Raw genomic sequence first — 18694 nt, 5'->3', positions numbered from 1 at the left:
TAAATACTTATTTACTATTTTTTTTTAATTTAAGGATTAACTCTATCCATCGCCAAATACATCATTTACATAGTATTTACACTGAATATTTATTTCACTAGTAATAACAGGATCATTATGTTATATCTCTTGATATTCTTAGTTGAAAGCTAAACCTAAAAAAAATGTAAGTCTGTCAAAATATCTGAGATAAGGAGGCAGTCAGCAGAAGCTTAGATACAAGGTAATTACAGAGGTAAAAAGTATATTTCTATAACAGTGTTGGTTATGCAAAACTGGGGTATGGTAAATAAAGGGATTATCTATCTTTTTAAACAATAACATTTTTAGTGTTTACTATCCCTTTAACCTTATACTGCTGCCCATTCTAAAAACATCCCACTTAACCAATAATATCAATTCACGGCATTTTGTTTTTATATAAAAGATGTGTTTTATAACTAACATGTTTAAACATTGATGATCATATTTGTGTGCAAGTTGTATAGAGTAAATGTATAGTATAAGAGTGTGTTTTAAACTATAATTTTAAGGTTTTATTGAAACAACCTGGTTTATTAAAATGTTCTCTGAACATGCACAAGAAACCTGTTAAAGGAGGGGTACCAGTAATTTCCAACTTGTAAGGAGATCTTCTTTATAGAAAAAAGGGAGAATAACAGTGTGTGTCGTTGGTAAAAAATATTATTAACCAATGTAGTTTGAAAAAGCTTGTGAATATTATCCACTGGATAAATGTTCCTGATAAAACCCAATAAGCTTCAGTATTTCGTAAGCACCTCAGGGTTGATTTAACAACAGCGAATGCTGCTTCCTACCCCAATCGTTTCTTGTCCACCAGAAATGGAAGTTAAAAGTGGTCGGATTGAAATCATCCCGATCAGATAAGAACAGGATGATCAGGATGATTGAAACCCCTGAGTGTGCAGGGGTAGCATTGCACAAGCATTTCACAATGATGTGGGCATTTAGCGAGGTCGAGCGGACATGATTTGCTATAGCGAATAATGTCCGCTTGACCTGTGATAAATCTACCCACTGGAGGTGGAATGTACTATTGTGATAAATCAGTGTACCATCTAGTAATCTAGACTATCATTTAAAAATCAGTTTATAATTAGGTAACTAAATTTATATGGTAATATACTGTGCTCTGTATCAATAACTATACTACTTCTGGTTTTCATCCAAATCACTTGTTTGCTCCCAGTCTTTAGTATGTACTAAAATAATATGGCCACTTTAATAAAGATCCCTTTTGGGTTTTGTGTAAAACTTCTCTTAATATAACTGTTATTGATTAAACAATATTCAGTGACTGATGTGGATTGAGCTGAGTTAGATAAAATATATAAATAACACAAAAATGCTGTGTTGTTATATAGGGTCTCCTTGAATTAGTTTTAACTAGAACCTACATTAAACTGAGTACAAGTCTTAATAAAGCCACTCATGTTACATAGTATCATATTAGATTAATAATAAAGTTGATACTATAGTTAAAGCACAGCACACATGGCTGCCATATTGGGGAATGCACAAAAGAGAATTGTCCAGCACTTACTGAATTCAGGTGCACGCTACAGGGGTACTGCAAACACCCAAAATGCAAACTTCAAAAGTCCAAAGTGGTAGTGCTGCTTCTTTGGACATTTGGCGGAATACAGAGTAGCAGACTCTAATTAAAAAACATAAAACTATTGGCTTAAAATTGTAGCCCTCAAAAGGGGTCAAGCAAAAAGGAAATAGACATAAGGCAACAATTTTGCTGCAAACAATTGGAGACTTTTACAATTTGTAATGTTTTGTGACTCCAGATGCTGTAAATTCACACACATCTTTAGAAGGAATGTCAGACTGAGCTGACAATGATTAAGGAACTGAAATTGTTGAAGGAACTTTAAGAGAAGTGTTACCTGAAAACAACCATGCATGTAAATGAGAAATGCTAACTAAGACCCTTTGATAGTCTTTTTCTGTAGAACAGAGTGTAACTTACCTGTCAACACCAGCCTATAGAAATTAAGTTTACTGAAAAATAAGTGCCCACCTTGTTGGACACTAAAAAACAAACAAACAAAAAAAAAACTTCACACCAATGGGTAGATGGTGCAGCATATAAACCAGCAGCACAGACAATGCTGATCTGTCAAAAAATAAAAATAATAATAATAAAAATAATAATAATAAATATATATATATATGTATATATATATATATATGTATATATATTAACCCCTTCGCTACTGGGAATTTCAGAGAAAAACTTTTTTAGCATTCTTGCTATCACTCCCTTTAAACAGAAAATGAGCCTTTGTTTTTTTTTTATTTACCTATGAAAAAAATTGTTGAGTAAAAGTTGTTTAAATTTAAGGTAAAACTAAAAGGAATTGCATGATTATGTTCAACTGAGTCCCAGGACTATACCAGAGACAACTCCTACAGAAAAAAAAAAAGTTTATTCAGAACAGAAAGATCAGTTAAAAAAAAGAGACACTTTAATGCATTTTATTGCATTACATTTTAGATAGAACAGACACATTTCCTAAGGATAATGGCCCTTTAAAACCTTCAGGCTCGCCAGAAACACCAGTTATGAAGAAGTGGTCTAAAAACCGCTGCTCAATAACCGCCTGCTCTGAGGAGGCGGACAGACATCCCCGCAATTGAACACGATCGAATACGATCGGGTTGATTGACACCCCCCTAGCCGCGAATCTGCAGGGGTGGCATTGCACCAGCAGTTCACACGAGCTGCTGTTGCAATGCTGAATGCGGAGAGTGTATTGCTCTCCGCATTCAGCGATGTCTGTCGGACATGATCCGCTGATCGGATCATGTCGGACAGACACATAATAAATAGGCCCCTAGTCCGGCTTACACTTGGTCAAAATGAATATATCGGGTGGTGAATAAGAGTTTGTGAGTTTATGTGTAAATAGACGTCATGATACTCAGAAATAAACATTCCTTACCATTGTATGTACGTGTGATTATGTTCAAGTTTATCATAATCACCCTTCCATTTATTTAAAATGTCTTCAATAGAAACACCTGTATGAAAAAAATATATAAATATATTATACATTTATAGAATTATACAATTAAAAATAGCATACTTAGAACAAATTTAAAAAAAAAGAAAAACTATAACAAAATCGCAACAGAAATTATTTAAAAGAAAAATCTAATTTGTGATTTTGTCAAAATATGATAGACTCTACTCATATAACATAATTGAATATTTTGTTAAAATCATTTTGCTTTTATTAGCTCATAGTTACACAGGCAAATCTCTATCTAATAATCATATTTCTAAATGCCATGGTTTTACCCAGGTATTCCCTTGATCCTTATGTAACTGTTCTGTTTCAAACAAAGTTTTCTTCAGAACAATCCTTTTTTTAATGCAATCTATAATAATGATAAAAATCTATTTCTGCATGATACAAATGTTAAATGTCCAGTTTTTTTTAACTCTAGGTAGAAGACAAAAATAGGTTAAAGATAATAAAATATAAACTGTAATATGCCTCTGGAAGGTAGTCAATTTCATATGATAGTTATGCAGCTTGTGCTCTGTTGTTGTTCCCCTGTTAAAAACAGTTGCTTCAAAACTATTTTAGTATAAAAATATAAAAGTTGGCACTGGCAAAAAATTCAGCTTTGCAGTTGCATATTTATTGATGTGAATAACACCAACAAATATGCACCAATGGGGCTAAACTTTTACTAATTGGCTGGTCTTCTTTTAAATTTATTATAGATATCAGTAGATGTTGGCAGCTTTCTTTAGAACCTGTTGCATCACATCATATCTGGTTCAAGAGTTTAGCATGAAGTGTAAAAATGTTATTGCACATAGAAATATCTACATAGTAATTTGAAATATTCATATATTTGGCAAGATCAGGCTAAAACTTTAGAAAAAAAAAAAAATAATAAAACAAAAGCTTTTAATAAATATCACCCCACAAAATAATAGAAGTAACTGAGGTTGATCATAAACATAATCTATTGACTGAGGCCTCTTTGGCTCTTTTTCACTCATAACTAAAATGCTAAAAAGTAGACTAACACCCATAAACTACCTATTAACCCCAAAACCGAGGCCCTCCCATATTGCAAACACTCAAATAAAATTATTAGCCTCTAATCTGCCGCTCCGAACATCGCCGCCACTATAATAAACATATTAACCCCTAAACCGCTGTACTCCCGCATCGCAAACACTAGTTAAATAATAACCCCTAATCTGCTGTCCCTAACATCGCCGCAACCTACATTACTGTTATTAACCACTAATCTGCTGCCCACAAAATCGCTGCCACTATACTAAAGTTATAAACCCCTAAACCTAACCCTAAGTGTAACCCTAACCCTAGCCCCTAACTTTAATGTAATTAAAATAACTAATAACTAATAGTTACATTGTAGCTAGCTTAGGTTTTATTTTTATTTCACAGCTAAGTTTGTATTTATTTTAACTAGGTAGACGAGTTACTAAATAGTTATTAACTATTTAATAGCTAACTAGTTAAAATAAATACAAAGCTGTAAAATTAAAACCTAACTTGCCTTACACTAAAAACTAATATTACAATAAAATAAAATAAATTAAATTACTATAATACAATTTTCTAAATTACAAAAAAAATAAACACTAAATTACAAAAAAAAATAAAAAACAAAATGATCAAAAATAAAAATGAATTACTCCTAATCTTATAGCCCTATCAAAATAAAAAGGCCCCCTTAAAATAAAAAAAACCCTAGTCTACACTAAACTGCAAAAGGCCCTTAAAAGAGCCCTTTGTGGGGCATTGTCCCAAAGAAATCAGCTCTTTTACCTGTAAAAAAATAATACAAACACCCCCCAACAGTAAAACCCACCACCCAACCGACCAAACCCCCTAAATAAAAACCTATCTAAATAAACCTAAGCTAACCATTGCACTGAAAAGGGCATTTAGCTCTTTTACATTGCCCAAACCCTAAGCTAAAAATAAACCCACCCAAAAAACCCTTAAAAAAACCTAACACTAACCCCCGACGATCCACTTACAGTTATCGAAATCCGGTCATCCATCCTAATCCAGCCAGCGAAGTCATCATCCAGGCGGCAAGAAGTCTTCATCCGGGCAGCCTCTTCCATCTTCATCCATCTGGCGAAGTCCTCATCCAGACGGCAAGAAGTCTTCATCCAGACGGCATCTTCTATCTTTATCCATCTGGCGCTGAGCGAGTCCATATTCAAGACATCCAGCGTTGAGCATCCTCTTTTTACGATCTTTGCTGGAAAATGAGTTTCCCTTTAAGTGACGTCATCCAAGATGGCATCCCTTACATTCCTATTGACTGAAAGATTTCTATCAGCCAATAGGAATTAAAGGGGAAACAAATCCTATTGGCTGTTGCAATCAGTCAATATGATTTAGCTCTCATTCTATTGGCTGATTGGAATAGCCAATAGAATGAGAGCTCAATCCTATTGGCTGATTGGATCAGCCAATAGGATGAACGCTCAATCCTACTGGCTGATTCCCCTTTAATTCCAATTGGCTGATAGAAATCTTTCAGTCAATAGGAATGTAAGGGACGCCATCTTGGAAGACGTTACTTAAAGGGAAACTCATTTTCAAGTGACGATCGTAAGAAGAGGATGCTCCATGCCAGATGTCTTGAAGATGGACCCGCTCCGTGCCGGATGAAGATAGAAGATGCTGTCTGGATGAAGACTTCTTGCCGTCTGGATGAGGACTTCGCTGGCTGGATGAGGATGGATGTCCGGACTTCGATGACTGTAAGTGGATCATCGGGGGTTAGTGTTAGTTTTTTTTAAGGGTTTTTTGGGTGGGTTTTCAGGGCAATGGTTTATTTTTTTCAGGGGGGTTTAAAGATTTTTTTTCAGGGGGTTTAAAGATTTTGCAGGCTCTTTTCTTTGAGCCTATATTTTCTTTGAAGATTATCTACTTTCTTGGAAAGTGTTGTTTCTTTTGACTATCTCTTCTGCTACAAGAGTTTCTGATTTATCAGCTCTCTCTTGTGTGTCTGAATGGTTAGATGATACGGGAAATATTGTAAGACCCCAAAAGACCCTTTATATTACTCTATATTAATATATATTCTGATATACTGTTATGTGTAAATACACAAATATATTCCAATTAATATACAGACAATTGCAGTCAAGAAAAGTGCTGAGTCACTGTCAAACTTTTTTCCTTTTTGTTCCTCCCTTGTGTGTCTCCTTATCTGATTTTTCCATCTAGATAAGTTGTTTTGTGGACTTCTTTTTTCCTAAGGTTGTAAATTTGAACAACATTAGTAGAGAAATTGTTGTCCCTTCTTTGTGTCCTAAACCTAAAGAATTCTTTGAGAGTTCTTTACATCCTTTGGATGTGGTAAGAACTTTATAATTCTATATCAAAGTTACTAGGATTTCAGAAAACCTCTAGTCTATCTGCTGTTTTTCTGGTTCTAGAAAAAGTTAGTAAGTCTCTGCCATTTCTAAGGCATCCTGATTAAAGCTTTTGTTTTTCAAGGCTTATTTCAAGGCAGGGCGGGCTCCGCCTCAGAGTTTTATAGCTCCTTCTACTAAGCTCAGTCGCATTTTCTTGGGCTTTTTCAGAATGAAGCTTGGGTTGATCAAATTTGCAAATCAGTAATTTGGTCTTCTTTGCATACTTTTATTGTTTTTACCATTTTGATGTATTTGCTTCTTCTGAAGCAGTCTTTGGTAGAAAAAGTTCTTCAGGCAGCTGTTTAATTGATTCTGCTGCTTTTGATTTAAGTTTAAAAAAAAATAAATAATAATTATTGTGTGGATTTAATTTCTCAGTGGAAATAGCTGTTGTTATTTTATCCCTCCCTCTCTAGTGACTCTTCTGTGGATTTCCACATCTTGGGTATTTCTATCCCATACGTCACTAGCTCATGGACTCTTGCCAATTACTTGAAAGAAAACATAATTTATGTAAGAACTTACCTGATAAATTGATTTCTTTCATATTGGCAAGAGTCCATGAGGCCCACCCTTTTTATGGTGGTTATGATTTTTTGTATAAAAGCACAATTATTATTCCAGTTCCTCTTTTTGTATGCTTTTCTACTCCTTATTTTATCACCCCCCTACTTGGCTATTGAGGGTGTGGTGAGGGGTGTATTTATAGGCATTTTGAGGTTTGGGAAACTTTGCCCCTCCTGGTAGGATTGTATATCCCATATGTCACTAGCTCATGGACTCTTGCCAATATGAAAGAAATGAATTTATCAGGTAAGTTCTTACATAAATTATGTTTTCTTCTCTGAGCACTTTGTACTCATTTTTTTTTACATTTATGCTTATATAGTGTATTTTACTTGATCTTATCAAATATGTTTTATCTGTATTAAATCTGCATTCCTAGTAAACATGTTGTGTATATAGAGCATTGTAATATTTGATCCATTATAGATTATACTGCACCCTTTAGCGACATTTTGTGTGGCTCTCCCTTATCCCCTCTTTATCGATTCATTAAAGCCCTATTTTCTTGCATAGGCCATCTGCAGTGGCCAGGGCACACACTTACATTTGTATATGTGATGAGTATGCAATATCCTGTAAAGCTAAGGGGATCTGCAGGAAAAGTGACTTGTAATCTCTTTCTGTCAATGTTTGATTGTTAATCACACTCATTGTCAATAACAGTACTCTTCATAATCCGGGTTTTTTGTGAGTTCAAAAGGAACCTATTGCAATCTGACTCTATCCTCACCACTAAACCATCTGAAATGCCATTTATATAGTGGCATGATGGGGCATTCTGGCCATGGTTGCTCAATCGCTATAACGTCACTTTTAATATTTAAGTATTGTATTTTATAAATATTTACATTTATTGATTGTAAATGTGCTGTTTCTGGTGTGACATGATCTTAAAACAATTAGAAAATCTTATTATATCTTCTTATACTGGATTTTAATATTACTGAAACTGTAAAGTGTGAGCCTGCTCCCTTGCTACATGATATCTACATATAAGATGTACAAACATTTTTATTGGGAATGTGTCTTCATGTAAAACATGGTCCCAACAGTGAGTTTTAAAGTGCTTCCTCCTACATTATTTCACAATAAAGAACAAACACCTAGATTACGAGTTTTGCACTAAACAGGGTGCGAAACTAATGCCAAAAAAGGTGGTTATTTCACTCTCCATAGCGTTGCCATTACGAGTTACTGAAAAGCTTCCTTGTGCGTGTGATATGGTGGCGTTAAGTTCCATAACGCACAAAATCCAAGGACTGATTTGATGTGCTCGTGCACGCTTTCCCCCATAGACATCAATGGGGACCTGAAGTGCTGAATGAAAAATCTCGTTAATGCAGCCCCATTAATGTCTTATAGGGAAAAAAAGTTATGTTTAAAACAACCTAACATAAACCCCAAGTCTAAACACCCCTAATCTACTGCTCCTGACATCGCTGACACCTAAATAAAGTTATTGACCCCTTATCTGCTGTTTCCCGACATCGCCGACACTAATAAAAGCTTTTAATCCCTAATCCGCCGCTCCTTGACAAAGCCAGCACTAAATAAAATGATTAACCCCTAAACCTCTGGCCTCCCATATCGCCGCTACTAATAAACCTATTAAGCCCTAAACCTCAGCCCCCTAGATTGACGCTAGTAAATAAACCTATTAACCCCTAAACCTCTGGCCCCCCACATCGCTGCTACTAAATAAACTTATTAATCCCTAAACCTCCGGCCCCCCACATCGCCGCCACTAAATAAACCTATAAACCGCTAAACCGCCAGAACCCTACATCACAAAACACTAAATTAAACTAATTACCCCTAAACCTAACACCCCCTAACTTTAAATTAAAATTACAATATAACTATCTTAAAATAAATAAAAACTTACCTGTGAAATAAAAATAAACCTAACATTAAACTATAAATTAAACTAACATAACTATTCTAATAAAATTAAAAAAACTGCCAATTAAAAACCTAAATTACAAATTTAAAAAAACCTAACACTACGAAAAAAATAAAAAAATCTAAAATTGCAAAAATAATAAACACTAAATTACGAAAAACACTAAGCTTACAAAAAATAATAAAAGAAATTATAAAAAAAAAAACAATTACACCTAATCTAATAGCCCTATAAAAATAAAAATCCCCCGCCAAATAAAAATACCCCCTAATCTACAATAAACTACCAATAGCCCTTAAAATTACCTTTTGTAGGGCATTACCCTAAGTTAAACAGCTCTTTTACCTGTAAAAAAATACAAAGTCCCACCAACAGTAAAACCCACCACCCAACCAACCCCCCAAAATAAAAAACCTAACTCTAAAAAATCCTAAACTACCCATTGCAGTAGCTCTCATCCTATTGACTGTTTAAAGCAGCCAATAGAATTTCAGAAGCTCACATCCTATTGGCTGATTTAAATTTGAAGAATCAAATCAGCCAATAGGAATGCAAGGTACACCATTTTGAAACGGCTACCTTGCATTCAACTTCAGTGTACGGCGGTAACCGTATGAAGAGGATGCTCCACGGAGGATGGGATTCACTTCCAGGATAGCTCCGCTCAGCAATCCCGGGATAAAGACAGAAGACCTCCCAAGATGGATGAGACAGAAGACCTCCCCAAGATGGATGAAGATGTCGCCGCCTGGATGAAGACTTCTCACCGCCTGGATGAAGATGGATGTCTGGACTTCAGGAACCATGAGTAGATATTCTGGGGTTAGTGTTAGCTTTTTTATGGGTGGTTTTTTTTTTAGATTAGGGATGGGCACTTGGAAAAGAGCAGAATGCCCATTGAAAGGCAGTGAAAAAGAGCTGAATGCAATGCCCATACAAATGCCCCTTTAGGGGCAATAGGTAGTTTAGGAATTTTTAGAGTTAGGTTTTTTTATTTTGGGGGTTGATTGGGTGGTGGGTTTTACTGTTGGGGCCATTTTAAGGGCTAATTAGTAGTTTATTGTAGGTTAGGGTTTTTTTATTTTGGGGGCTTTTTTATTTTTATAGGGCTATTAGATTGGGTGTAGTTATTTTTATTTTTGATAATTTCGTTTTTTATTTTTGTAAGCTTAGTCTTTTTTATTTTTCGTAATTTAGTGTTTATCATTTTTTGTAATTTTAGAATTTTTTATTTTTTGGTAGTGTTAGGTTTCTTTAAATTTGTTATTTAGGGCCGGCGGTCTAGGGTTAATAAGTTTAGTTTAGTAGTTACGATGTGGGGGGCCGGCGGTTTAGGGAATATGTTTATTTAGGTGTTGGCGATGTTGGGAGAGGTGGATTAGGGATTAATAATTTTTATTAGTGTCGGCGATGTCGGGAGCGGCGGTTTAGGGGTTAATATATTTTAATAGTGTTGGTGATGTGGGTGGGCGGCAGATTAGGGGTTAATATGTTATAAATAGTGTTTGTGATGGGGGAGGGTGGCGGTTTAGGGGTTAATAGGTAGTTTATGGGTGTTAGTGTACTTTGTAACATTTTAGTTATGAGTTTTGTGAAACATTTTTATTTTGGTATAGAGCATAATGCAAGCTTTTTAGACTGAACGCACAACCTGTAATATCGGACCTATGAAAATCGCACACAAAAACATCATTTTTTAAGTGCGGAATGGACGTTGCATTACAGGCTAAAATGCTTGCTGTATAGCTATACCGACAAGACTCGTAATATGCTTTTCTGGCTATTACGCTGGAATGGCCATTTTTTCAGCGTTAAAAGCCGTACCGCAACACTTGTAATCTAGCCGAAAGTGAGGGGGCGCACAGGGAAATGTGAACAATAAGTGCAAATATATCAATGCACACATATACAGGTAACCAAAATTATACAATTGTCCTGAAGAGGATTAGTGCTATGCACCATCTACAGTCATATGAGACCCTACATGCAACGCGTTTCTCGGCTTGACATACAGCCGTTTCATCAGGCATATAGCACCTTACAAAATTCTAACCCTTTTAAATCTGGTGTTAACCAATCAAATCTCAGAACGCCCAACATGGGCGTGTTTAAGACATGTGACCTATTAACAAGCCCATTTTTAGCTGAAGGAACATCAATAGAGGTGCTATTCATAACAGAATTCAGTGAGAATAGGTTCTTAATAGAAAGAATTATAAGGAAAAATTGGCATTTCCTTAAAGAGGATAACATCATTGGAAACTACCTAAATGCATCTCCTAGGTTTATTTACAGGAAAACGAAGAATCTGAAAACCATTATTGCACCAAGTATCCCGATGACCTCTCCAAACAAAAAGAGACGTTTTTGGCCAACAACTGAAAAGCTTTTTCCCATGCTATTCGTGCAAAGAGTGCAAACATGGTAGAGAAATGCGTACTTTCAAGTCAAAAGTCACTGGAGAGTCTTTCAATATGAAAGATATGATAAGATGACATGATACTGGTATAGTATATCTGATTGAGTGTGGCTGCGGACTCCAGTATATAGGGCAAACCTCTAGGAAACTCAAGGAAATGATACGTAAACATCTGCTCCAGATAAAATGGAAAAAGAGGATTTCCCCCTATATAAACACTTCAAAGAATTCCATAACAGCAATAGCAAAACTCTCAGATATATGGGAATAAGTAAACCTAAAAAAACTGGAGAGGGGGGATTTTGAGAAGCAACTTTTGAGGGAAGAGTCCAAATGGATTTTTAATCTGGACTGTATATTCCCAAAAGGTTTCAATAGCAACACTGAGATATTCCATCTACTATGAACACATCTCAGGTATTCCCCACATTATCCACTTCAAAGAACCCATTCTAAGTCCCTAATTAGAGTGTGTCTCAGGATAAATCTCTCTGAAATGGACATCATCTCAACTCCTAACTGATAAGATAAAAAATATACATCGGAATAGATATAACTGATTTTATATATATATATACCCAACTCCCAATATGGAAGAGGTCTATATAATTGATATTACATACTATGTATAGTCCTTCCAACCCAGATTACAATCTAGTAACATTACAAAAATATGAGATTTATGGGGGCAGCATATTGCTTTTTTAAACAAAGCTGCCACTGAGGATATAGCTATATGATGATTATGCAAATTAGTGGCGGACCTGCCAACCATATCCATATTCCAGTAAAAAACACTATAATATGTATATACATAAGACATACAAATGTCTTATACTATCAGTAATTCCAACTATATGGATTTATAATGTATATACATATGACATACTTATACTTTGAGTAATAAACCCCATGCAAAAAGTAGTGGACTTGCCAATCTGTTTAAATTCTAGCAATAAACACTACAATATGGGTTTGCAATATTTACACATATGACATACAAATGTCTTATACTATGAGCTATTAATCACAAATATGGATTTGTAATGTATATATATATGACACACAACCCATAAATTTCAGCATATTACACATGGGTAATATCTTAATACAGTTCCTTTTATATACCTCCATAAGTTTTTATATATACTCATATAAGTTCAAAGGTTTTTTATGATGTTTTTGTAAAGTATAAAGTATAATAAATACAATACTTTATTGCAATATATTATTTTATTTTAATTCTTTAGGCATTTACTATGTAAAGGTATCAGATTCACATCTAAACCTGAGTCTTTAAACAACTGCCCCATGTCTATCAGCTGCTCTATGTTGGTATCTTGATAAAATGTGCCGACTAAAAGTTTACCGCCAAAGACTGAAAGCGCAACTCCGGAAGTGAAGTAACATGTTACTGCGTCACTTCCGGTTTCGCTTCATCGATGGTAGGTTTACTCGTGAAAGGGTGACTAGCATAATAAGATCTGACAGAGAAAGTATACATTTTCACATTCGGAACATAGGGCAAAACACTATTTGACGTATCCGGATTTCATTGGGAAGTTTTGGCGCCCATATTTTCGGCGCGAAATTTGTAAGCCATTGATTGGAAGAAATACTCTAAGGTAGGATATTTATTTAGCCATTATCAGTCTTGAGAAAGATCTTTAAGGATCGAAACGCGTAGACTACTGATATACGGCTCAGGTTCTAAGTTTGGTGAGTTCAATACCTATATTAGCTCAATTTTAGTAGCGTTACAGATTTAGAGTTTTGCGGCCAAAGGGGTGCGTTAGCTACGCATGTTTTTTTCCCCCCGCACCTTTTAAATAACGCTGGCATTTAGAGTTGTCTAAATGGCTGCATTAGGCTCCAAAAAGGGAGCGTAGAGCATAATTTTCCGCCACTTCAACTCTCAATACCAGCGTTGTTTACGGTAGCGGCCAGCTTGAAAAACATGCACGTGAACGATTTCCCCATTGGAAACAATGGGGCAGTTTGAGCTGAAAAAAAACCTAACACCTGCAAAAAAGTAGCGTTCAGCTCCTAACGCAGCCCCATTGTTTCCTATGGGGAAACACTTCCTAAGTCTGCACCTAACACCCTAACATGAACCCAGAGTCTAAACACCCCTAACCTTACACTTATTAATCCCTAATCTGCCGCCCTCGCTATCGCTGACCCCTGCATTATATTATTAACCCCTAATCTGCCGCTCCGGACACCGCTGCAACCTACATTATCCCTATGAACCCCTAATCTGCTGCCCCTAACACCGCCGACCCCTATATATATTTATTAACCCCTAATCTTCCCCCCCAACGTCACCGCTACCTTACCTACACTTATTAACCCCTAATCTGCCGACCGGACCTCGCTGCTACTCTAATAAATGTATTAACCCCTAAAGCTAAGTCTAACCCTAACACTAACACCCCACTAAGTTAAATATAATTTAAATCTAACCAAATAAATTAAATCTTATTAAATAAATTAATCCTATTTAAAGCTAAATACTTACCTGTAAAATAAATCCTAATATAGCTACAATATAACGAATAATTATATTGTAGCTATTTTAGCATTTATATTTATTTTACAGGCAACTTTGTATTTATTTTAACTAGGTACAATAGCTATTAAATAGTTATTTACTATTTAATAGCTACCTAGTTAAAATAATTACAAAATTACCAGTAAAATAAATCCTAACCTAAGTTACAATTAAACCTAACACTACACTATCAATAAATTAATTTACTAAACAACCTACAATTACCTAAAATTAAATCAACTAAACTAAATTAAAAAACAAACACTAAATTACAAAAAATAAAAAAAGATTACAAGAATTTTAAGCTAATTACACCTACTCTAAGCCCCCTAAAAAAATAACAAAGCCCCCCAAAATGCCCTACCCTATTCTAAAATAAAAAGTTAACAGCTCTATTACCTTACCAGCCCTTAAAAGGGCTTTTTGCGAGGCATGCCCCAAAGAAATCAGCTCTTTTGCCTGTAAAAAAAAAACACAATAACACCCCCCAACATTACAACCCACCACCCACCATAATCCGTTCAATTGAGCCAATCCGATTCAAGTTCAATCGGATTGGCTCAATTGAACGGATTGGTTCAATTGGATTGATTGAGCTCGCATTCTATTGGCTGATCGGATTAGGGGTTAATAAATATAATATAGGGGTCGGCGGTGTTAGGGGCAGCAGATTAGGGGTTCATAGGGATAATGTAGGTTTATTTAATAAGAAATAATTTAGATTTAAATTATATTTAATTTAGGGGGGTGTTAGGGTTAGGCTTAGCTTTAGGGTTAATACATTTATTAGAGTAGCAGCAAGGTCCGGTCGGCAGATTAGGGGTTAATACTTGAAGTTAGGTGGCGGCGAATTTGGGGGGGGGCAGATTAGGGGTTAATAAATATTATGTAGGTGTCGGCGATGTTAGGGGCAGCAGATTAGGGGTACATAGGGATAATGTAGGTTGTGGCGGTGTGCAGTTGGCAGATTAGGGGTTAACAATATTTATTAGAGTGGCGGCAATGTGGGGGGACCTCAGTTTAGGGGTACATAGGTAGTGTATGGGTGTTAGTGTACTTTAGAGCACAGTAGTTAAGAGCTTTATGAACCGGCGTTAGCCCAGAAAGCTCTTAACTCCTGACTTTTTTCTGCGGCTGGAGTTTTGTCATTAGAGTTCTAACGCTCACTTCAGCCAAGACTCTAAATACCGGCGTTAGGAAGATCCTATTGAAAAGATAGGATACGCAATTGGCGTAAGGGGATCTGCGGTATGGAAAAGTCGCGGCTGGAAAGTGAGCGTTAGACCCTTTCCTGACTGACTCTATATACCAGCGGGTGGCCAAAACCAGCGTTAGGAGCCCTTAATGCTGCTTTTGACGGCTACCGCAGAACTCTAAATCTAGGCGATAGTTTGTTAATTTTCTTATAGGACACTGAAGATATGTATTTTATGGGATAAATCGCTTTCAGACAAGCATCATATTATAAGAAGATTGTCTAAACATCACTTTTTTGGAAGTTCTCTTAAACGCCATATTTGGAGATATATATATATATATATATATATTTCTATTTGGACATATTTATCACTACTTTTTTCTATTTTTTCAAACATTAACTTTAGATTTTAAAGTTCAGGTCTACAGATAATATTCACATTTTTTAGGTGTACACCTATTTTTTTTCTTTTTCACTAGCCATTTTGATTACTTTTGTTTTTTTACATATATATATATATATATATATATATTTTTTTTTTTTTTTCCACGTTATTTTTACATTATTTCACTTGGATTTGACTTTGACTTTGAACTTTAGACTTGATTACTGGATTATTTGGACACATAATTGGACAAATTTTAATCAGACCATCACCATTATCTTTATTTTTATATTATTTTATATTTTTTGTGCCATTTCTTGTGCTATAATTATTTTGTGTAAATTTTACCATTTTATTATATTTTTGTGTACAATCCATATCATATACTTTATTTGACTCAAACGTATATCTGTATTTTGCTAATTCATTATTACATTATGACAGTTTTCACCCTAAGCGGGGTTTTGGCTCTATCCCCAAAAGTCAATTTGTGAGAACCTTGAGAAATGTGAAGGATAAAAATTTGCAAATTGCTATTGCATCACATTCACAATTTGGTTGCACCTTATGTTATGTTATTTATCTATTCAGTTGTAATTGTTGCTTTCAGATTTGAATTTGCAGACAGTGTATAAGATATTGTACATAGGACCTATGTTAGTACCAGGCCACCAGACCTAAGGTCTATATATAGCTGATACATATCCTATGATATTAAAGTCTGCATAGAACACGTTTTTTTCAATAGAGATCCCGAAGGACTCCATTTTATGTTTTTAGCCGTCTGTAAGGTATTCGTATAGGATTTTTAGAATTTTGTTAGGACATTAATTGTATACAATTGTCTTTTATCAATTTATTAGATGTCTAGGATCTAGAATAAACATTTTTATAGACTTTATACTCTCATCATTTTTAAAGTGTATTCTACATGGTTGTTATTGGTTACCCTGTTGACTCCACCTTTAGCTAGGAACCCCACTAAAAGGGTTTGTTAGCGCTCCTACATCGCTACTCATTATCTATATTTGAGATATGGTTGAGAGATCTTGCAACTAGGAGCTTGGTTGGTTACAATTCCTGGCACTGGTGATATTATTCTTTTCTTGTACTTTGTAACATTTTAGTTATGAGTTTTGTGAAACATTTTTTATTTTGGTATAGAGCATAATGCAAGCTTTTTAGCCTGAACGCACAACCTGTAATATCGGACCTATGAAAATCGCACACACAAAAACATCATATTTTAAAGTGCGGAATGGACGTTGCATTACAGGCTAAAATGCTTGTGGATATAGCTTTACCCGACAAGACTCGTAATATGCTTTTCGAGCTATTAACGCTGGATGGCCATTTTTTCAGCGTTAAAAGCCGTACCGCAAACAACTTGGTAATCTAGCTGAAAAGTGAAGGGGGGCGCACAGGGAAATGTGACAAATAAGTGCAAATAATCAATGCACACATATACAGGTAACCAAAATTATACAATTGTACTGAAGAGGATTAGTGCTATGCACCATCTACAGTCATATGAGACCCTACATACAAACGCGTTTTCTCGGCTTGACATACAGCCGTTTCATCAGGCATATAGCACCTTACAAATTCTAACCCTTTTAAATCTGGTGTTAACCAATCAACGAAATTGGGAGTGTTTAAGACATGTGACCTATTAACAAGCCCATTTTTAGCTAATGATACAATGTTACTAGTGAACCAAAACATATACAACATATCCAAATTATTGACAACATCCATGGTTTATATCAATGTCACCTACACACCTTTATTTGAAATCAGGTGCTATGCGTGTTTGTTAAACCACATTATAATACTCTGTGTGTGAAGTTAACATTATAATAATCCAATAGCTTGTCATTCAATCATATTTATATGTTACCTTATTGATGAAGATATATGCATATTAATAAGTTATTAAACTCATGTTCATGAAGGTGGCATCCCATTAAGGAGTTCAATAATGCAGAAGTAAGCACTGTAAAGCGTGACCCTGTTTGGACACTAAAAATTTTGTCAGGCAGCGGTTCATACTTTACAGTTTTATTACTTTTAAAATCCAGTATAAGAAGAAATCATAAATCCATTTAATATAACCCGTAGTCCTTGTTTTCAGATCAACGCCAAGCTGGAAATGATGCTTTTACAATCAAATAAATGTAAATGTTGTTACATTTATTGAAAGTGAAAATATTGTCAATGAGCAAGCCCTGCAAAATCTGTTTGGCGCTCTACAAATAACCGATAATTAATAATAATGCTAGTATACCCATTTATGCCTACAGACAATTACTATTGAGATGGTTTGAGGATAGTTTATGAATGCAATAGGTTAATCTCATACATGTTAATGATCATTTCCCTTCCATAATGAAATAAGGGGGTTTAATTCAAAAGCACTTTACTGCAACCTTAACAGATGTGAAAGGGCTATTGCATATGTCAGTTTGGGTGTCCTTTCCAGTTTCTTTCCCGAAAACAAGATACTTTAACACAAAAAAGGCCTATTTGGGAACTTTTCTGTTGAAAAATGTGTTTGTGGCTGAAGGCTTTTATGCATGGATAGATTTTGCATTGTGATCACTTTGAAAACATGCTGACCAATTCAGACAGAAAATAAAAAAATATATTGGTAGCAAATGCTGATTTGTTTGTGATCGATCCCATAAATAATTTTAAACATTATATTGAATGTGTGTTTTACGATGTTTTAAATAGGTTTCACATCTGAAATACTGGTTGTAAACAGCATTTTTAAGACGTTATGCCTATGATAGGCAGACAATCTTTTGAGGACTACAAATGTCCACACATAACAGAATCAATGTGACCTGTATCGCAGCTGTAGTTTTTTTAAAAGCCCCAAACAGAAATCTTTGTGAATTTCTTAATTGTTTCTTCTTTTTTTTTCTTCACAGTTCAAATGGATTAATAGCTATCTACTGGCCAAACAAAAATTATAACAACATTGTAAATTCTACCTAAGTCTTTATTAATAATGAAATCAAAGAAAAGGATATTTGTGGTTACCATACCAAGAACTGACAGATATCTATTAGAAAGATCAAGTATTTTTTTTTTGTCTTGAAATTATAATTTATTACAGTAAACTGATCAAATCTACTAACACCCTAAGGTAATATAAGAGGGTTATTAAGTAAGGGTCTAAATGTGCCAATAACATGCA

General features: G+C 35.0%; 1 protein-coding gene across 1 annotated transcript in view; it reads right to left on the bottom strand.

Annotated features, from left to right (window-relative positions):
- OGFRL1 (opioid growth factor receptor like 1) overlaps positions 1–18694 on the bottom strand; it is a 264291-nt gene that overhangs the window by 43218 nt on the left and 202379 nt on the right. Inside the window, exon 9 of the mRNA XM_053711987.1 lies at positions 2976–3054. Within this exon, the coding sequence (XP_053567962.1) occupies positions 2976–3054 (79 nt within the window). The remainder of the gene's footprint in view (positions 1–2975; positions 3055–18694) is intronic.

This window comes from Bombina bombina, chromosome 4, assembly GCF_027579735.1.
Source record: "Bombina bombina isolate aBomBom1 chromosome 4, aBomBom1.pri, whole genome shotgun sequence".
Taxonomy (NCBI): Eukaryota; Metazoa; Chordata; class Amphibia; order Anura; family Bombinatoridae; genus Bombina; species Bombina bombina.
This window is presented reverse-complemented; position numbering and strand designations above follow the sequence as displayed.